This window comes from Accipiter gentilis, chromosome 25, assembly GCF_929443795.1.
Source record: "Accipiter gentilis chromosome 25, bAccGen1.1, whole genome shotgun sequence".
In the NCBI taxonomy this organism is placed as follows: domain Eukaryota; kingdom Metazoa; phylum Chordata; class Aves; order Accipitriformes; family Accipitridae; genus Astur; species Astur gentilis.
This window is the reverse complement of record NC_064904.1, coordinates 7,596,076-7,617,957: the sequence shown is the minus strand read 5'-3', so window position 1 is coordinate 7,617,957 and position 21,882 is coordinate 7,596,076. Positions and strand designations below refer to the sequence as shown.

At 34.4% G+C, this 21,882-nt stretch overlaps 1 protein-coding gene across 6 annotated transcripts in view; it reads left to right on the top strand.

Annotated features, from left to right (window-relative positions):
* Window positions 1–21,188, top strand: part of ATG2B (autophagy related 2B) — a 48,935-nt gene extending 27,747 nt beyond the window's left edge. For 4 of the 6 annotated variants that reach the window (XM_049828760.1, XM_049828755.1, XM_049828759.1 and 1 more), the window contains exons 24-42: window positions 215–321; window positions 598–690; window positions 1,447–1,517; window positions 2,539–2,615; window positions 2,853–3,023; window positions 3,510–3,651; window positions 4,604–4,806; window positions 5,797–6,023; window positions 6,737–6,845; window positions 8,718–8,912; window positions 9,511–9,612; window positions 10,649–10,727; window positions 11,572–11,776; window positions 12,745–12,814; window positions 13,769–13,851; window positions 14,312–14,433; window positions 14,613–14,767; window positions 15,800–15,949; window positions 16,760–21,188. In XM_049828760.1, coding sequence (XP_049684717.1) covers window positions 215–321; window positions 598–690; window positions 1,447–1,517; window positions 2,539–2,615; window positions 2,853–3,023; window positions 3,510–3,651; window positions 4,604–4,806; window positions 5,797–6,023; window positions 6,737–6,845; window positions 8,718–8,912; window positions 9,511–9,612; window positions 10,649–10,727; window positions 11,572–11,776; window positions 12,745–12,814; window positions 13,769–13,851; window positions 14,312–14,433; window positions 14,613–14,767; window positions 15,800–15,949; window positions 16,760–16,990 — 2,592 coding nt within the window. In that variant the 3' untranslated portion in view covers window positions 16,991–21,188. The remainder of the gene's footprint in view (window positions 1–214; window positions 322–597; window positions 691–1,446; window positions 1,518–2,538; window positions 2,616–2,852; window positions 3,024–3,509; window positions 3,652–4,603; window positions 4,807–5,796; window positions 6,024–6,736; window positions 6,846–8,717; window positions 8,913–9,510; window positions 9,613–10,648; window positions 10,728–11,571; window positions 11,777–12,744; window positions 12,815–13,768; window positions 13,852–14,311; window positions 14,434–14,612; window positions 14,768–15,799; window positions 15,950–16,759) is intronic. The other 2 variants (XM_049828758.1, XM_049828757.1) reach the window with 1 other exon arrangement.
* The last annotated feature ends 694 nt before the right edge of the window (window positions 21,189–21,882 follow it).

Here is a 21,882-nt window from a genome sequence, read left to right as displayed (position 1 = left end):
GTTGTATTTTTTGCCCTGTTCACATTCCGTGCTTTTCTGTATTTAGATCCTGGGTAAGCACCTTTGAATATCTGAGATTGTTCACTCCCTTTTCCTTCTACTAATCAAACATTTTATTGTCATACCTGTTACAGACTTCCTCTTTTCTAATGCATAACTGTTTATTAATTTAACAGATATTGAAGTATTATAATAATATGTTTGTGACTTTTAGATTCTATATTTTTTGAATATTTCTGATGAACCTGTTCTGGGATATAATCCTCCAGCTACAATTACAACTTTTCATGTACATCTGTGGAGTTGTGCTCTTGATTACAGGTAAATAAAATGCAAGTGTATGTCACTTGGTGGCACTGCAGCTATATATTTATTCTTAAGGAATATTTGAGTTTGCATATTGTTAAGAATATTTATTTAGGCTTTTTTGGAAAAAGTACATAACAGAAATCCCTTAAACTGTAAGCAATTTAAAGTGGAATAAGCACTTGCCTAGGCCTGTGAAGATCTAGTTAGGTAACCTATAAGGCTTTGGTTGCACTTCTAAATAGGTGTAGAGTATTAATTTTTTTTTTTTTTTTCCCTATTTGTTGTTAGGCCCTTGTTTTTGCCAGTCAGATCTCTACTCACTGTTGAAACTTTCAGCATTTCCAGCAGTGTTGCAGTAGATAAATCCTCTTCTACTCTCAGGTATAATTTAAGTGACTGTGAAACATGGAAGCTCCTGTAAAACTTCTAATGTCTGTTTGCTTTTTTGACCTAGGAAGCATTCATGTTGTGTAAATGATCACACTGGTTTGCACTTTTGAAATATACTTTGCTCATGTGTAATTCTGCAATTTTTAATATGGCTGAAAGATGTCCTGAAATGAAATGTGTCTATTTTGTTAATTAGTAGCACCTTAAGATTTCTTAAAGATTTGTGATTTGGAGACAATATATTAATCAAGGAAATATTTAGTGATTAATGAATATATCTGTAACTTTTACATTTTTTTTTTCTTGCAACTTTAGTTGAATATTCATTCTGTTATACCTGTTCTGATGTGAAACATCTGCCACGTTGCTTGTTTCTATTGATAAAACCTTACAAATTACCTTTGAAACAAAGGTGTGTGTTACTTTATTAAAAAGGAAAAAAAGCAAAAAATTAAATAAGTGTTAATTCTGTATGCCAAAAGCATTACTTTTTATTCTAGGAGGGATCAAGTACATAAATTGAAATGTAAATAAAATATAATTAGCAACAGCAAGAATATCTTGCAGTGGTTGATTACCAATGAATTTGGAAATTGCGAAAGGTTAAAGTGAAGAGTTTGGATTTAAAACATGCTAGATATATTTGTGGTTTTAAATATCTTTTTCTGTAGTAATTTCTTTTGTCTGGTGAGTTGCACAGCATTTCTCTAGCACGGTTATTTAATTTTTATTTTTTTTATCTTTTAGGATAATTTTAGATGAAGCTGCTTTGCATCTGTCTGACAAGTGCAATACTGTTACGGTGAACCTCCATAGAGGTAAGAATGTTTTAGATGTGACTAATGAATTGCAGAGCCTAAAGAAACAAAATTACAGAGATATTCAGCATATATAAAGGTTATTGAAGAAGAGGTCTGAGCAGATAAGGAGCAGCAAGCTGAATAGGAATGAATAATGTAGTGTTGATGAAAAGCTGAGTGCTCTAGTTTGGGTTTGTGGATGCAGAGGTATGTCAGAGAACAGCAACTTACAAGTCCTTCATTTTCTTGTTACAGTTCCATAATGGGTATTTGAAAAAAGCGTATTTTTAAAAAAACTGGATGGCACAGAAAAAATCTTCATAGAAAAGAGATCTCATTTTGACATATATATTCTAAATGATTGAACTTGAAAGGTGTTATATGACATAGAGTCCTAGGTTCTGAAAAGAATCATACCGACTGGTTTGCTCTCATTCATATAGTAACAACCTTTAAGGACTAAGGAACTTGAATCAATATTTAACAAATTAATTGGGAGGAATAATGAAACCCTGTGTCCACAAATATGTGTATTTAGCTTAGGTAAGAGATCTCTAGTGAAGGACAGAGTAAAGATATGCCTGTTTTGTTTAAACAAGAAAGAAGAGAAGTAAGTACATAGTACTGAAAGGTTAGTACAATGTGAAAATGTCCTCTCTCTCACTTCAACTAAAAAACTGCTTGGATGCTTAGTCACCCAACTTCTGTGTGCCTTTATTTCTCTAACTCACACAGATGGGATGAGGATAAATATCTTAAAAGATTACACTGCACACAGATGGTGGCAGTGGGAATAATATATTGGATTGAAAAGATTTGTGTTCTTGATTTGAGTAGCTGAAACTTGAACTCTGAGAGTAATCCTCATAAAAGAAGGAAATGCAGAGATATAAAAGATTTTGATAAAAAAGGATCCCTTTTACGCTCAAGCTATTTTCTAGTGGTTTAATAACCAAAAATACATAGTAAGGATGATGTTTGTTATTAAGTCTTAATTTTTTTTATTTTATTTTTTTATTTATTGCTCAATATCTTTCAGATTATGTTCGTGTTATGGATATGGGACTGCTAGAACTAACCATTACAGCAGTAAAATCTGATTCTGATGGGGAAAGAGTAAGTATTTAATCACAAATAAAATAAAATGTAGAATCTCCAGGACAGATTGTGATTTGAAAATTATTTTATTATACTTAGAATCAAGGAGGGTTTTTCAGTTTGTGTACTATTTTTTGAAGTCCTTTATGTCTAATTAGGTAAATTAATTTTAAAATAAATTTGTATAGATGTTGTTTTTACAGAACCTTAGGCTGATTTTAAGTGTGTTCTTATCTTTTTATTGTTGCTATCTAGACTAAACCACGCTTTGAGCTGCACTGTTCCAGTGATGTAATCCATATTCGTACCTGCTCCGATTCATGTGCTGCACTAATGAATCTCATACAATATATTGCAAGTTATGGTGATTTACATCCACCTTCCAAGACAGAGATTAAACGTGGAGTTAGCAAGCCAAAAATGAAGGTATAAAATGGCAAAATAATGTCAACTTAACATTATGCTTCCTGGTAATATGTTTTAATTTTGATATCCCCATCCTATTTCCAAAGACTATGAGATTTCCTGCAAAGAAATTAACAGATTGCATCTAACTTAAAATACATTTGAGAGTAAAATAGTGCCTTTTTTTTTTCTGCTTTGGCTACTACTTAATATTTTAAAATATTTTGTGCTGTTTACCTATTGTACTTTAATCTTACCTAAAGAATTCCAGGGCATATACAAGCTGTCCAGGTACTCTTATGATCTAAATACCCTGAACCATAATGATCTAACCTACTTTATGAATCCTCTAGCTCAGAGTTTCAGCTCACTGGATTATTTGTAAAGTTAAGGTGTTAACCTCTTAGAGTTTAAGAGCTGTGTATCAAGCCGTTCTAGCAACATCTTATTCAGCATGATATTGCCATTGTCTTTAAGATGTAACTATGTATAGTTCCTCTCCTACAGGTAGAGACCTTTAGCCAGCCATCTTCCCACGGACCAATCCTTGCTGAATCAGAGCAACAGATTTTACGGGATTTGATGAGTGATGCAATGGAGGAAATTGAGACTCAACAGACTGCTTCCGCCATGAAGCCAGAGTCTAATGGTAAGAATCCTCTGGAGGCATAAGTACACATAAAGTACAACCTTTCTGGAAGGAAAGTGGGATTAAACGTTTTGTGTATGTAGAGATGCTGCAACAAGAATGGGGTGTACCTATGATGTCTGAAGTCTTCAAACTATCAAACAGATTCTTGCTTTTGTAACGGTAATGCAAAAGTAATTTAAGATTCTAGTCAAATACACATTACTGAGATACTGAAAACAGCAAGGAATGAATCTGACTTTGTGGAACTCTGTCAAGACCCCAAATTCTCTAGGAGTTTAAGTTAGCATAGGTGTAAGTTTATGTGGCATATTGTAATGCGGAGGAATCAAAACCTCTATTTTGTGTATGAAGACAGTACAGGAGGTACAGTTCTGAGTCACAGAAGAACTTCTAGCTATGAAGAAATCTTTCAGTTAGCAGATAGAACAAGATAATTGATTTTATCACAGGACTATGACTTCTGCATCATGGCTAGAGTTAAATCCAGGTTTAAACTGGCTAAAGATTTTGTACTGCAAATAGAGAATTTCACTATTTCCATGATGTCTAGTCCTCTTTTTGATGGTGGAAGGTGAGCAGTCAGTACAGTACTGAAAGTTACTGATGCTGTGGTCTTACTACCAGAAAGAGAAAATTGGACACAAAAATGTGGGTTTTTTTTATCCACGGGGTTTTTTACAAATAGTTTTTCTGTATTTTGTCAGTGCATCTCTACTAGTAACTAGTTATGATTATATTGTAATCACTTTCAACTGTGCAGTAGATAAATCTTTAAAAATTGTATTTTATTTGTAGTATGAATTGATTCAAGATATAATAAGCAAATTCCCTTGATGTAATTGAAGTAACAAATTTTAGTTGACTGTTAGGTTATTTTGTTCATATTTTCATATTTTGTGAAGATTTTTCCACTGAAACATGTTTTTCTCCACCCTCCTTCAACTCCCAGGGGTTTTGGATGACAGATCTCAAACTCAGGAGCCATCTTGCTCAGATCTCTTCCTGTTTCCAGACGAAAGTGGAAATGTCTCGCAAGATCCAAGTCCCACTTATGCTTCATTCACCCATCACCTTATAAATGAGGCCATGGGAGATGTTCCCGCAGAAAGTGATGATTTCTGCATTCTTTTTGCACCCAAAGTTGCTGTTGCTGTAAGAAACTGAGAATTACTAAAAAAATCCATATATAAATTGAATTACAGAAAAGCCTATGTAAGACCTGGACAAAATAGAGTTCATAGCTTTTTGTGATTGCTTAGTGATATTTTTATCAGTGGGCAGGGTAGAAGAAAAATAATCTTTCTGTTTGAAAGGACTTCATGCATTGTTACTGTTGGGAAAGAATGCAAGTATTTTCAAATATATATGATTTTTCTATATCTCAGCAATATGTAATTGTTCTCTGATCTGAATATTACATTAAACTATATTGGCAGTTTTCGTATGTTTTAGTCATGTTTTATCATTGCCATTTTGACTTAGAATAATGGCATAGTTAGGAAAAAAATGTTTTAAGCAAAATACAGTATTTATCAAAATGGCAGCTTTGCACATCTTCTAATCTTTTATTCATTTCTCTTATAGTCTAAGCTTTCAATGCTTTTATGGGCCTAAGATCCTTGCCAAAACTCAAGAGAAAAGCTTGTGTGTCACTTTACACCACTGTCTGTCTGCTGCATTAGAAAATTTAGGAAACTATACTCAAACTCTGAAAATAGCTTGCGCTTGTGTTTTTCATAGTATCTCTGGTTGTATTCTTCTTAATAGGCAGAAGTAGTTCTAGATCCCTGAATTAGAAGCTGTATTTACCCAGTTATCTTTGAACTTGTTTTTGAAAGTGCTAATATGGTAGCCTGGACTTTTCCATGGGTTTTTTGTTTGTTTTCAACTCTTGTTTTGTTTAGTTTACAGTTTGGATGAGGACTTTTTTTTTTTTTTAACTATTTCTCAGCTTCAAGTTTATTTTTATGTGCTTTTGTCTTTAAGTTACTTTATAAGAATCATTCCTAAACCAAGCCTGTGTTGTATAAGCTTTAGAAGGCGTACAGAATAGTTTCTTTTCTTTTCATAGGAAAGAATTAGACATCTCAATAAAGAAAGCAGATTTCACCTTCTCAATGCTATATACTTTTTTTTAATTAGGAAAAAGAGGAAGAGCCAGTAATAAAAATAATGGTTGATGATGCAATTATAATAAAGGAAAATCATTTCAGCCAACCTATAAAAAAAACAGATACAAGCAAAGCTCCCCTTCATTTTCCTGTTCCTCTGGTACGCTATGTTGTAAAGGAAATCTCCCTTATTTGGCATCTTTACGGTGGAAGGGATTTTGGGACTGCACCACCAACATCTCCAGCTAAAAGTTTCATGTAAGTGTCTGATTTAATTCTGTAGATTAGAACATTTAAAAATACTTAATTTTTCTTTGATTTGAAGTTAATCTCACTATTCAATCTCAGGTCTCCCTCGCTTGCTTCTTTGTTCACTCCTAACAAGGAATCAATCATAGAATGGTTTGGGTTGGAAGGGACCTTAAAGATAATCTAGAATCTTCTTACTCAGTTTAGCTCCACACACCAGAGTGTATTTTTCCTCTGTCTTAACCTGGACAAGCTGGATTTGGTTTTGGTGGTTTTCAGGGGATGGAGGGATGCGTTTGCTATTAAGGGTTCTATTTGAATTTAAATTTTCCTGAAGAGATAGGGGCTTAAGGACTGTAAAAGACTATCACTATGGTAGCTGGAGCCTGGTTTTCAGCATGTCATGTAAGCTAAAGAGTAATTAATATTATCACAGCCAAAATTAAGGAAATGTTTTATGAGTATTAATTTGGTGGGAAGCATACACCTAGCATTCTGCTTAAGTATGCATTACTTGAACAATAAAAAGAAAGTATTTAGTTAACAGTAACAGAACTTCCAGGGTTTTTTTTTTTGTATTTTCTAGTGTTTTTCTCTTGTAACCATTAAAATACTAATAAGTTATATCCAGTGAAACATACACACTTTCAATGTTAGATTAACAGTGAGATAGCTTTAAGTTTAATCTGTGAAAGTGTATTTTTCTTTTTTATTTTCCCCAGAAGTCCCCATAGTTCTCCTTCTCATACACCAACAAGGCATGGACGGAGTACAGCATGTGGGGGAAGAGGAAGAAACCCAGACTTCCTAATGGAAATACAGTTAAGCAAGGTGAATGACAGAAACAGCCATGACTGTCTGTGTGTGAATATCTTTACATGCTACGTCCATTTGATAACAGTTTTCTATTGGAATTCAGTAGGATTTCTTCCATCAATATCTGCATCTAAGCAATCACTTTGAAGGTGATGAATTTAGAATTTAACAAAAAATGTATTTGTTCTTCTAACATAGTATCATTTACTTGCTGAATAAACATGTTTCTAAAGATGAAGGATATTTATTATAATACTCTTAAAGTTTTTGTTAGTTATAACCATGTTTTAGAACTTCCGTTCTGTTTTTTCTGTCTTCTGTTCTACCCTGAATTGATATACCTCTTATGAAATTAAATGTTCTAGCAAAATAACTGGGATGTAGATCTGTTGAGACACTTGGTGTATCAGTTGATGATAACTCCATATTAACATCGAGGTATATCACAATATCATTCCTGCATTTCCCCTAACATATTTAGCACCCTTCAGGCATAAGTATGTTACTGTGTTTTAAAGCCTGTGCTTAGCTCTAACATAGAAACTAGGTGCTTGATTCTGGCACTGTGAAGAATATCATCCAGGAGTTAACCAGATTTCATGTTAAATGGATCAATAGCAAAACCGTTTTTAAAACAAGGTTTTCTCAAACATTTCCATAAACATGAAAAGTACAACATAAAACTAAATGTCTTTTATATTCTACATATGTTTCTAGAGCGGAAAATTCATCCATTAGCACTTCAAACCTGCCAGAAATGTTTGATACTTATTTTAGCCTTTCCTAGAAAAAACATGACATTGCAATAAAAAAGAAGAAAAAAGGAAGCGTTTCATATTCCACATGGAAAACTTCATATGTAGAAGTATAGCAATCTCTGTTAATTTGCAGATGTTTAAAGAGTTGGTGTTACTACTGAGTCATAAAGTCGTGGTGTTTTGTCGTGTGTGTCCCCCCGCCCCGTATACCCCTAACTTGGTACAAGGCTTAATAATAACAACAACAAAAATCATAATATTTAAACAAGAAATTAAGGAGAAGAAAAGACTGTCAAAAACATAAAGGTTCTGAGTAGTGTTTGTCATAAACATCTATTTTTCTCTTCAACACTTAAAATGTTTGTTATCTCGTGTATCCTGAGTCCAGGGCACTTAAATACAGTATTTCTTAACATCTCAGTATCTGGCCAGTAGAGGCCACTGTTCTGCTTGCTATGTGTGCTCTGCTTCATTACATGGCAGGCAAGGGTGCTATGGGGTTACTGAGACAGGGAATGATTTATAGGTAACCACAGGTCTTTGACTGAAAATGAGAACTGCATCAAGAGGTGAGGAAAAGGAGAGAATTCAGAATTCTTTAGAATTTAAGAAAGGTAATGGGTTAGAATTTATATGGACTAAAGTGAGTAAGGAAAAAGGAAACTGAGACTGGAAGAAACTACTTGAGAAGTGTGTTGGTAGGGAAGAAACCTTACTTTCCTAAGTGTAGAAGGTGCAGGATTCAAGAACTGCAAGATTGCCTGCTACAGGCTTCAACAAGATGTAAGGAAAAAGCAGAGTCAATTCTAAAACGAAAAGCAAAACTTGTTCTTTGTGTTACACTGACTCTTTGTTTTGGCTTGAGTTTGCATCCTAAAAGATGGACATGTACAGAACTAGGAATAGGAAGATTTCTGCTGCTAGATGCACTAAGAACTGAATAGTTTTCAGAAATCCTAATATTATTCCTGCAAATTTAAAATAGTAGACAGCTTTTAAAGTTCTCATGTGTGGTGTGGGGTTTTTTTGTTTCTTCTTCTTTTTTTTTTTTTTTTTAAAGCAGTGTTCCATTGTTTAAGGTTGTTTTTAACTGAAGCCGATTATGCTAGTTTTCTTTCCTTGTTAAAAGGTGAAATTCCAGCATGAGGTATACCCTCCAAGTGGAGCAGAAGGTGAATCCAGTCTGTTGGAGCAGCCAGTGTCACGGCAGGTTTTTATTGTTCAAGACCTGGAGATTAGAGATCGCTTAGCTACATCACAGATGAATAAATTTCTCTATCTCTACTGCAGTAAGGAAATGCCCAGAAAAGCACATTCAAACATGGTACAGTTATGGAATATGTTAATTCATTATAATTATAGTGGTTGGACTATCATTGTGGGGATTGTATACATTTCTTAATCTTGCAGAAGAAGGAACGTGAGGTCATGGAACATTGAAGTAATAACTTGTTGATAGTCATTTGCTTGACTCCTTGTGGATATTAAAACTAATTGAAAGTCAGTTTGAATATTAGTATGTAAGGTATTAATGTTTTTAAGATTCTGTCAGTTAAAAAAAAAAAAAAAAGGGTAGATATGCAGGACTACTTTGTTACTTTCCACACTTCAGTTTTGAACAAACATCTGCTTGTATGAGTATTAGACTTTTCAGTACACATGCTGAGTTGTAGTTTTACTATATGCTGTAGTCTTATTGGTTCTATAAAGGATTTATGAATTTGGTTTTGGGGGGGTTTCTTATTTTAATTTTCTTTTATATAACATCCATGATAAGTTATTTACTCACTACTAGCTTTATAGTTGGTAAGTGGAATCAGTTTAGTACAGAGGTTTTGCAGTAAATGTTTTTCCTAGCTAGCATACTAAGATGTAATAATTGTAAATGTTACTGCTTTTTTTAATGTTGTTGCTTTTTTCAGTTAACAGTTAAAGCATTACATGTCCGTCCGGAGTCTGGCAGATCCCCACAGGAATGCTGTTTACGTGTTTCACTAATGCCACTTCGCCTCAATATTGACCAGGTTGGTTGTGCCAATGAAATCAAACAAACAAATAAAAAACCCGCAGTTATTACTCTTTGTTGAGGCATTTCTTCTTAATTTGTCATCTACAGAGATACGCATTTTTTTCAAGAGCACAATTATGAGTTCCATACCTACCTTCTGTTTCATTCAACACATGTTAGAGACCTGGTTTTCATTTTACTGTTAGAAAAATTGAACTCAGTTTGTAAGAATTTCATATAGAAAAATATCATGGGAATACTGCCATCTAGTGAGGAAATATGTTCCCTCTTGATTACTTTTCCAAGTCTATTATCTTTTGTACCATAAACAAAATTCACCTTTACAACTTCTGCAAAATTAACCACAGCTTTCTTGGAAGCACAGAACCGCATGCAGTAATGACAAATTCTTGTTATTACTACTTAAGCTGTCTGCTTACCAGTTGGAAACCAAAAAGGAAAAGGAAGTCCTGATGTTATTAATGATAGGATGAACAAGGCACCAGTGTGATACATCTGTCAAAAAAAGACAATGGGATGTAATAACTTCAAGACATTAACAGCAGAGATATTAATGACTTTTAATGAAGCAGTGGTGAGATCTGATCTGGAATAGTTTGTCTGACATTGGCAATATTGGAGATGAATATAAACTATACTTGAATACCATTTTACTGGAAATGAGAGAAAAGTTTATGGCCATTAAAACACTTGGGTTCTGGAACAGTCTCCAAAATGAGAGTAGAGATGATGAATACAACCCTAGAGTTTTAAGACAGAGCTAGATAGATTATGAAATCATATTATATGTAGCAGGGGACAATGACCAAGAGGGTCTCTCTGGTTTCTATCCTAGATTTCTATGTGGCTTCTGCACGTGTTAAAGGATGAAAAAGATGAAATGTGTTTTGATTCATATATGTGTAGAAATAAAGAGCTGGAACAGTAGATAATATTTTTTAGAGAATTTGTTGGGGTTTTTGTTTGTGGGGTTTTTTTTTGTTGTTGTTGTTGTTTTTTTTTAACCTGATTTTTTTTATTTTTGACATTAGGATGCCTTGTTTTTTCTGAAGGATTTTTTCACTAGCCTCTCTACAGAAGTAGAACTCTTAGTTACTCCAGATCCTGAAGGTATACTTTTCAAAAATCTAATATGACAGTGCTGCTTCTTTCTCCTTTAATGTGTGTACATGTCTATAAATTCACATGTGTAAAAAACTTATGTTAGTGACCAAACTCCAACATTAGTAGCTAATTTGGTAGAACCAGAAACTTTGGGTATTTTAGTTTTGTATATTATAAATACCAACAAAGGTATTCAGCACCTAAGATCTCCATTGTATAAAAGGCTTCACCAAAATGGGAGCATATTTAATAAGAACTTCTGAAAAAACTGAGGACTGTGTATATAATATTAGGACTTATTACTAGATAAAACAAATATATTATTTAATACCTCTTGCATAAAAGAGTATGTCTGTCTAATAGCTTGAAGTTGTGTAACCCCTAGAGAAAGGAACAGAGTTCAACATCATAAATAAGCAGTACAATGTATGTATACAGTTAAAGCAGTACTTCTAATCAACTACACTATCTGATGCAAAAACCAGTGTATATTGAAAACCATATTTCCACTATTAACTATATTTGTGAGTTTGTTAGCAGCTATACTTTACCTATTTCTGTTGAGAAGTCATACTGAAATGCATAGGTAATGAAGTACTCTGCAATACTACCATTAAAACTAGATGGATTATTTATGCTGATGCATAAACCTCAACTTAAGCTTCTTGTAATAATTTCTATTGATAACTAAGATATTATCTTACTAAGAGAACTTAAATATTGTCCTGCTGGTAATTCTATTAATAAGCATTAGAGCTTCCTAAGGACACAGCAATTGTATAACCACAATCTTTTTGTAATCACTGTGAAAAATATGAGTCAGTTTACTGTGTATAACTTCTTATCCTAGTTAAAAAGTCTCCTGGTGCTGAAGTTACATGTAGCTTGCCCAGGCATGTCAGCAGCCTTAAGGACCCAAGTCCAGTCATTTCTTTCTCATCACACAAGCAAGCAAATGAAAATGGTAGCATTGATTCTATGGATGTGGTTAATGGAGATGATCATCTTTTCTCACAAGAAGTGACATCATACAGTGATCAGCCAGTATTTTTCAGGTAAACTTTCATTACAGAATTTCCAGTGACACACAGCTGTTCTGCTGAATGTTTTAAGAAAGTGTGATGATAAACTATTCAGATCTTATGCCAAGGTGCATTTTGTTGTTTGTTTATTGACTGATTGTGGAAATCAAATATATTTGTTTCTATCACTGGAAGGTAACTAATGATTTTTTTAATTAACTTTTGCACGCTGCTGTGCACAAGAAAATAAAATTAATTGAAGCTCTGCCATGTACAGAACCAGTAATGAGATGTTTTACAAATAAATAAAAAGAGCAGTCTTTGTACTCTTACGTCTAACAATGTAAATTAGATCTAAAGTAATCAGAGATGAGAGTATATAAAGGAAAAGGATATCATGGGAGAGGTACAAGTTTAAAATATCACAAGAGAAACTCTAATGTAGTCCTGACTGGCAAGTGATTTTAAAAATTGCGGTTTGTTATGCAGAAGTTTTCTTCTATATTCAGATCATAAGTGCCTCTAACAGATGTGTGCTTTGGCAAGCGGTCCAGAGCCAAATTATGAGAGAATGACTGTGGTCCTGTTTCATCACATACATCACCAACAGAATTTTTTAATAAGTTCCAGCTGCAGGGCTAATTTTTGCCCACAGAACCATCGTTGGCCGTACTTTTTTTTTTTTGTAACTGAAATTCATGCAGTGAAAATTGAGGGAAGATGTTTACCTGCAGGATTAGTAGCACTTCTGCAGGACTGTTAAATTTATTATACATGCTAATTTTGACTAGGTGTTAATAAACCAAGAAAAACTGAATTTGTCTTGGTATTTTGTACACTTACTCTGAAGTACTAACACAGTAACTAGAGGTTTTACGATTTACAGAAAAGGGTATGGCATCCTATTCCAGTAGGATGGGAAACAATGGGTTTCTTTTCGGAAGGATAATTTTATTTCCTTTTCATGTTTCTCACTGTAAAATTTCCTTTGTATATCCCAGAGAATTTCGTTTTACATCAGAAGTTCCAATACGGCTTGATTACCATGGCAAACATGTATCAATGGATCAGGTTTGTGTATAATGCTGATGCTGTAGAATAAAATATTGATGTTATTTGTTTTGGTTTTCCCCCCCCCATGAGTTGGGGTATATTTTTGTGCTCCTTAATCATTATTGATGTGATCTTGAAAAATGTAGAACGTGTATTTTTTTTCTTAGTTTCAATAAAGCTCAACTTTGTTTCACTCTTAATTTGAAAACTAGGGGTTGGATCCTCCAGGTATGATTAACTTGGAATGAGACTTGAAAGTCACATTTATCAAGTCAGTGACTGGCTGGAAATCTTTCTACACAGCTGTGGTGCCCCGCAAAGGATGATACCACTGATGCCAGAATTGTGCATTTTATTTTCTTCCTCATTAATACCAGAATAAAGTATTGTCTTTTTTTTCTCCTTGTTTCCTTCCCTTGCAGTCTAGTAATGTATGGGCTTCAGTGGCAATGGCAGAATCTAATACAGAGTAAAAATTGTTCTTTTTTTTTTTTTTTTTTTTTTTAAAATATGTGTTGGTTATCATACTGAGTTTACAGAGCAGACCTCAAAAAAATCCTGTTTGCACAACCAGATTTGCACCTTGTCATGACAAATCAGTATGCAAATATGGACAAGTAAAAGCATCAATTTCTTCAATTTGCACTGCTGCCAAAGAAATCAAAACATGAAATAGCAGCTTTAGAATGCCTAGAACTATGTTACAAAATTTGTTATATCTTGATATTTCTGAAGAAGCCCTCTTGTATCCAGATGTTTTTCTTAGAGTAGCTGATTAAGCCAGATACCATTTTTTTGCAAGTTTTCACATAACATAATTCATATCACTGTAATAAGTAGCATTTGGGAGACTGGGGGAGAATCAGTTTAGACAGAAATATGTGCAATAAGAGTTGAGATGATGAAATTATTTGTCACCTAGAGATTGTACAGGATGAGTAAACTCGTGATAACAAACTATTTCACTTACAGGGGACACTAGCTGGGATTCTTATTGGGCTTGCTCAGTTGAACTGCTCAGAATTAAAGCTGAAGAGGCTTTGTTACAGACATGGGTAAGTTTATGGAATTGTAGATCAACATTGGTATTACAAATTGAACGAGTCCTATGGTGAAGAACTGAACGTAGCAAGCAAAAAGCAAATTCTCTAAGATGCACTTCTAAAATCCAAGATCCTTTTTGACTTTACAAATATTTGTTCATTCTAGTTTTTGTCATATATATAGCATTCAAGAAGAACATCTATTTTCAGGACAGTATTTAAAATATGTGCTAGTCTTGGTGCTAAACTCTTCTAATTTTAGTTGTATGTTTACTTCCTTTTGAACTGGATGTGATTATGCATTCTTGAACTTCTGTTTTATGAAGCACATATATGTGAAATGCTTGGGTTAGCCAACAGCAACAAGAGATGACACTTGAAAAAAATGAGTCTTTATTTACTTCAGTGAATAATGCATTTGTCTTATTAGGAATTGTATGTTTAAAAAAAATAATAACGTTATTTACTTTAGTTTATTAGGTGTGGATAAGTTGTTCTCCTATGCCATCAGTGAGTGGCTTAATGATATAAAGAAAAACCAGCTACCAGGAATTTTGGGAGGAGTAGGGCCCATGCATTCGCTAGTGCAGTTAGGTAAGTTAATTCTTATTTCTATTCAGACATGTATGGCAGTTGTTTTAAAAAAAACAACCACAAACAAAACCCAACAAAAAAAACCCCACAAACAATGTTGACATTTGTTTTCACTTCCTCTCAAGGTATTCTGCATATCTAAGAGAACTTTTTAACTAGTGTTCTGTCTTCATTTTCAGTCCAAGGTCTGAAAGACTTGGTGTGGTTACCGATAGAGCAGTACCGAAAGGATGGCCGTATTGTAAGAGGCTTTCAAAGAGGAGCAGCTTCTTTTGGTACTTCCACTGCAATGGCAGCACTGGAGCTAACAAACAGAATGGTTCAGACTATACAGGTATAGTGTATTACTTCTGGAGTTACACATAAAATGAGAAGTGTTGCTAGTAAGTGCCCTATATTAAGCTAATATCTTAATGCTATATATTTAAGGTTGGGAGCATGTCTTATAAAAAATAAAAAGCAGCTCTATAAATAGGAAAGCAGAGACTAGGCAAAGCTTGCAGCAGTCTGTGAGTTGAGAACTATGGCATCAAACACAATGGTTACAAAATTACATTAAAATATTGCTGAACACCCAAGCTGTTGCATGTTTCTTAATGTGTTTAATATATTATAATATACAGTTTAATACTAAAATACTCAGCTGCACAAAAAAATCACTGATACCGAGAAAGATGAGTTCTTCACACGTGTATTTTCCAGGAATAGATTCTTTTTTTAAAATGTCAGTATCTGTGCTTATTAAAAAACCCCACAAAACCAAAGAGAACCAACCAAACAAAAGAATGCCTCAAAACCAATACCAATTGTGTTGATGTATGCAAAGTCCATAAAGCTTTCTGGATTTAACCCTAAAGCAACCTTGGATTAAAGACTTAATAAATTTATGTTCCTTAATGTAAAATACATAATAAAAATACACTTTTCCACCTAATTTTGCAAAAATTGTATACATGCCTAAGCTTGAATATATATATTAAAAAAACAGTGGTATTATTCACATGACTGGAATTACGTGTGTGCTTGTATGTTTGTAAGAAAAACATACTGTTGATTAAACATTTCAGTTTCTGTCTTGAGCATTTTGTACAGATTAGAGGATGCCTTTGAAGGAAAGGCAATTAAGGGGGAAAAAAATGTGTCAAAACCTGCAGCGTTCATTCTTTCATTGTGGAACTTAATGTAGAGTTACAGCTGCGCCCATTCCAGAAATTCTTGTACAAAACCTTAATCTGATGCAAATGAATATTATTTGTGGAATTAGAATTCTTTTATTTCAATTATGTCACCCTTAGTTAGTAGTTTCAATTTGTGGTCGGATGCTATAAGACTTCTTATATATTTTGCATTCACTCCTGATCTTCAGGCAGCTGCAGAAACTGCTTATGACATGGTATCACCAGGGCCTACTTTTATTGAAGCAAAAAAGATCAAGCGATTCCCTCGCCATCGTTTAGCTCATCAGCCAGTAGACCTACGGGAAGGTGTAGCCAAAGCATACAGTGTAGTAAAAGAGGTGAGTGCAAAAGTAATTGTCCTTAGCCAAACTTAAGAATTATTTCCTAAGACAGCAAATGAAATATCAGATGTTAGTTCAAGCTGACCAAATAAAGAAGGGGATTTAAGTTTTGAACAAGACTGTCTTCATCAGTAATCTTAAGCCAACAGAAACCTTGCATGGAAAAATCAGAGAAGCAGAAATAAACTAAGATGTTAGGCAGATAAGTGTGAATAGGACTTCAGTGTTCTACAGTTGTGAGGGTTTACATTTATTCTGAGACATGTAAACCTGATTTCCCACCCTGTGTCATCCATCACTTCTGTGCTGCACCCCGCCCCCCCCAGTTACTGTTAATTCTGAGGTTGTTAGGGTTTAAGCATAATGCTGGACTTAAACCAAGTGAAGGCTCTCTTTACCATGACAGTGTATTAAAAATTAGAATGCTGGCCTGTTTTTATTGTATTTTTTGTATTGTACTTTCAGTTAGTTGCACCTGATACCACATCCAGGAAGTTAGGTCTCAGCTGGGGAGTTTTCAGTGAATTCTGTAATTTTTTAATAGTTCTCCATACCGCACAGCCTCTTCCCTTATGCACAGTAAGTGCCACCAGAAGTTACATGTAGTATTTTCATTTGTAAGTTCATAGTACTGTTATTCTAAGGCTCATTAGAAGAACTAAATCATATTTGTATCAGTATAGTTGTACTACAGTTGTAATACAAAGCACAAAAATTACAAATGCTGAGTGATTTAAGTTTCCCTTAAAGTTAGGAGAGGTTGCTTTTTATTTTTCAATATAACTAATTTCTGTTAACTTCTTGAAGGGGATTACGGACACAGCCCAAACCATCTATGAGACTGCTGCTCGTGAGCATGAAAACAGAGGAGTAACTGGAGCAGTAGGAGGAGTCCTCCGCCAAATTCCACCAACTGTAGTGAAACCTTTCATTGTTGCAACAGAGGCAACCTCAAATGTTCTAGGTGGAATGAGAAACCAGATCAGGCCAGATGTGCGTCAAGAAGAGTCTCAGAAGTGGCGCCTTGGGGAGGATTGAGATTATAAATCTGGCTCAGCAGGCAGGTAGCAAGGCTGGAAACGCAGAAGATTGTCCCGTTGGCAGCTTAGATGGAGCTCATTTTATTTTGTCACGCTCATCTCAGGAACAAATGAGGTTTTCAACTCTTACTAGCAAAACACCCAACCAAAAATATTTGTGAAGTGAAAAGCAAATTGGTACTTGCTAATACTGTGTGTTACCAATGCATTTGGTAGATAGTGCCAAACATAGTGAAGCATGCGCTGCCAACTCAGAGACATGCTTGCTCTATTCTGTTTACCATATTTTTCTTGGTAGATTTAACATCTGAAGCAGTAGCCTGTATGGTGAAACTAAGTATACTTTAAAGATGTTTTCTGAGCATAGTCAAAGAACTGTCTTCAATAAAGGGCTCTGCAGATGCTCTTCACTGACTAAAGGATAAAAGCTTTCATTTTGGACGTGAGACATGAGGTCTATGTAATATGGAAGCAGATAAGATAATATCATTTAGTGGTCATAAGCATCGCTTTTAGCGTGGCACTTACAGCAAGGGCAAGCTTGATAACCATTCAGAATTTAGATTCAGTGTTGATACACCTATGAACAGGATTTGTTCCTAAATATTAAATACCTACTTTTGTGGGTCTTTGAAGAACCTGAATGTTGCAGAAATGTTCTGTTTTGTTGCACTTTAAAGGATATGGCCTGTATATTGTGCTTTTTTTATAGTGTGAATAAAATGTAATGTGTATTATCCTTTATGTGGTTTAGAAGCTTACACAAATTATTGAAAAGAGCATCATTTGATGATGATCCTACAGAAAAGTGTCTTAAACTTGTTTAAACTACTCATTATATGTAAAAACACTTTTGTCTTCTGTTACACTAATTACAATGCTAAAAATAACTTCTTCAGGAAAACAACAGTTAAATAGTATTGTGGCCAACAGTTCTTTGTAAGAATGAGAAATCCTAAGTAAAGTAAAAACAAATTATTTCATAATTTCATAGTTAAAGTTCTATACAGACTTTATTTTAATAATTGCTTTTATTTAAAGTTCATATTGTTGCAAAGTTGCTGCTCTCACAAGATATTTTTAATTTAAATTGTGCGTTGTCAGTTATTTGACAATGAGTATTTGGGGTCATTTAATTTGAACTGGGGATAGGTGAGAGGATTTTTTAAAAAAAAAAGACAAAACAACTTCAGAAATCAAAGGTGATACTGACATTATTTACAGTTTAATAGGTGACGGGGTCTCCACAGAGCTTTATTAAGCAACAGACATTGTGCCATTTCTAGGCAGTTAAAAGGCTCGGCACTAGCTGTGCAGGAATAAAGTTTTTTCTTTGTATTAGGAAAAACTGGAGGATAAAAAGTAAAGACCATTCTGAATAGAAAAATACTCGTTTTGAATTTCAACAACTCAACCTTTTGGTTGACTAGCCAGAATGTAAGTTTGTCATAGTCTTGTGCTTGTCATAAATGGAAATCCTGCAAATACGCTGGGGACATCAGATGCTATTATCAGACTTCAGTCTCTAAGGGTGATGAGGAAGTAGTTTCCCTCTCTTTTATTTAGTACCTGCCACTAGCAAAAACTTTGCTGGTGGGCCTTATAGGACAAATAGGAGTGTATGAAGGAAAATAATTACTGCTTGTTCATCCTGATACTATACTAGCTATTCCTGAATACCAAAGAATCTTGAGGGTAAATTATTTGAAAATGTCCCCTCTGCTGGGAAGACTTCTGCAGTCTGCTTTATTATTTTTCATAAAACTCAAGTTACAAACAAGTTCTTGCATTGGGTGATACTACAAAGTTTTCATTCACTGGAATCATCTTAAGTTGTGGTACGCTTTGAAGACCTGGTTATTTCAGTTAAACGACGCTGTAAGCAGAAGGAGATGCTTTTGAGAGGACAAATACCTGCAGATTTAATGACATGAAATATTTTCATACTTCTGTCCCGTAATTAGAGAGCTCTGCTAAGCTTAAGCATTTTGCCCAGGAGTGAGTTCCATGTTTGCAATTGGGCACCTCCTGAATGCCTTCTCAAGAAGCGGCGATGAGTCAATGCAAGTAAGTAGCAATGCATCATTTTCATGTTCAGTTGCCATACTATGTAATTTCAGCTGGTCCAGTTTCTCCAGTTAATTGGAGTATACTGTAATAGTATAAATCTACATATTTTCTTCCTACTTGACATTGCTGAAAAGGAGCAGTGGCATTTCAGTGTTCATTTCATTTTCAATTCTGTCAAGATCTGATTGTACTGCAATGCAATTAGAATATATTTTTATATGAGGGCATGGTGTCAAGGTAAAACACTTTTATAGAGTGTCTCGTCAGCAATACAGATTGTACAAACTTATTAAACTTCACTTTTCACTGTGTAAACCCTTGCATTTACTGCTTGCACTTTATTGAGCCTTTTCAGTGAAATTGATTTTAAGGTTTTTTTCAACTCTTTTTTTTTTTTTTTACAAGCAGTTTCTTAATATTTGGATGTATGTTCTGCATTGTTTTTCAGTTATAACATGATCTTGCAGTGTTTGAAATGTTTAAAAAAAAAACCCCGAACACAAAAGTTGCCAAACTGGTCTTTACATTAGGACCTTGTCTTCAAAATATGTCTTGTATGGAGTAGCTTGGGTTTTAAAGCAAAAAGTATATATCGTGTATGAGAAGGGATTCATCAAATGCTCCGCTCAATACTGTAAGAGTTTTCAAGCACTTAAAAAAATACACAAAATGAGATTTTACTCCGGGCATATTTCCTGGAAATAGAAGCCTATGGATACGTTACTGTATTCTCTGTTAGCACAAGGAGATGTGCAAAAATACTATTGTACTTGAATTTTCCATTGAAATCAGTTGCTATAGATACTAGCGCTTTCCATATTTGTAGTGAGTGTAAACTGGCACAGTCCATGTTTACTGTTCAAATTCTCTGATCTTGAACCAACTAACACTACTACCGCTACTACTATTACTTAGTCCGATACTGTCCTGATAGTCAGAACTGTCATCCTGGGTTTTCTTAAGCATCCTGGCACTTCAGATAATACATTGATGAGTGCCTGGGAAGTACCTGAAAAAAGACAGCCATCTTTTGAAAAAAGTAAAACAAACCCCATGCTTAAGAATCTTAGCAGTGACTGAGAGCAACAAATCATCACATCCATGCAAAGGCAGCTTCCATTTTCTTTCCAATATCTGTTGACAGTTCTAAATTCCACAGCTTGTTAGCAATGCAGTGTACCCTATGTATACTTGCCTAATGATAAGCATTAGGTCAGTCACCAGTGAGTTCATAGTGCTCAAGGGATGTGTCTGTTTTTATTTCTCATGAAGTGGTTGATTGTGAAGATCCATTGCTTGCTTTCATTTACAGTTGCTTAATTGAGTTGCCAAGAAAGGTTTCTTAATAAACCAAAAAAGCTGTTAAATGGTTATGAACAAAACACTGTTGCTCAACATGATCCATATACCTGCAAATGTGATACTGATTTTACTTTAAATATTGAAATGTATGCATTTTGTAAAACAGTGAAATCCAAGAATTTGTGTAGAGTAGTTAAATACTTCTGAATCTTTTAAATATCCTAAATCTCACAGCAGTATAAGCATTGTCAGAAAAGGTGGGGGTATTTATGTCAGTTTGGATCCCTAGCGTGCATAGTTCTCTTGGTCTCCAGGCCTCATGATTTAAGCTTCTGACAACTGTTTTAAGTTGCTCTATGTGCTGAATCTTGTTTACAATTAAAAAATTAGATACTAAAAATGAAATGCATAAATACAAATCCTGCATTTGTACTGGATTTCTTAATAGTAAGGTAGCTCGGACAGAAACATGGCAATTTGTGTATATGTGTATATTTTTTACATTTTTGCATTTATAGTAGTTTTGTGGTATTGTTTGTATATAGTTTGCTAGTGGAAAGAATATAATCTCATGAAATAGAAACCACTGTTGAAGGGAATTGACTATTTCAACTTGAGTTATTTTGCTTAAGGTTCTTGTCTTCTACCAGTATGTCTTTGAGAATTATTTTTGACCATAATTTATATGGCACCAAAAGTGTATATTTTAGCTTATTAAAATGCTGAAAGGCCTGAGTGCAAATAGGTTGTCCTGTTAAATATGTTTAATGGAAAAACACAAATTTGTAACAATACATAAATAAATATCTTAATTTGTTCCTTGAGTTGGTTTTCTCTACCTATGAATATAACTAATATAACAGTCTCTGAAAGTAACAGAGTTAACTGTTAAAGCTTTTTACCTACCTGGCTATACAGCTGTACCTCAAAAATTTAAAAAAGTTTCATACTGAAAAAAAAGCTTTAAAATTGCACAGAGGTCAAAAGCTAGGAAAGAAATTAACCTGGCTGATACAACTTTAACCCACCTCTGTTGTGCATCAGCAAAGCGCTAACTATGTGATCATATACTGTATGTCCCATAGGTCTTTTGCCACATTTAGTTACTGAGGATGTATTTCTTACCTCCACATTCAGTGGAGATTTTAAAGTTTTATTAGCTTCCAAACCCTCTGAAGAATGGATGCTTGTTTGATGGCCACTTCACAGGCATTTAGTTACAAGCATCTGAAAAGAGATCTTAGAAGGCTAAGTACTGGGTAGTATTAAATAGTAGTGGCAGTGCCAGATCCCTGAACAATGAGACATACATGACAGGTGTAATTAATTTTCTACTGTGTTTTGTAATGTTCTTATAGCTTAGGGGAGGGGGTGGGAAAGTCACTGTATAATGCCTGGATAATTGTTCTGTCAAACAGTAACCCTTCGTTTTAGAAGTTGACTCCCACCCTGTGCAGCTCCTCCTCCCCTTTTTTTAAGCAGACCCCATGTGGATTAACTTCCAATTTCACTATTTTT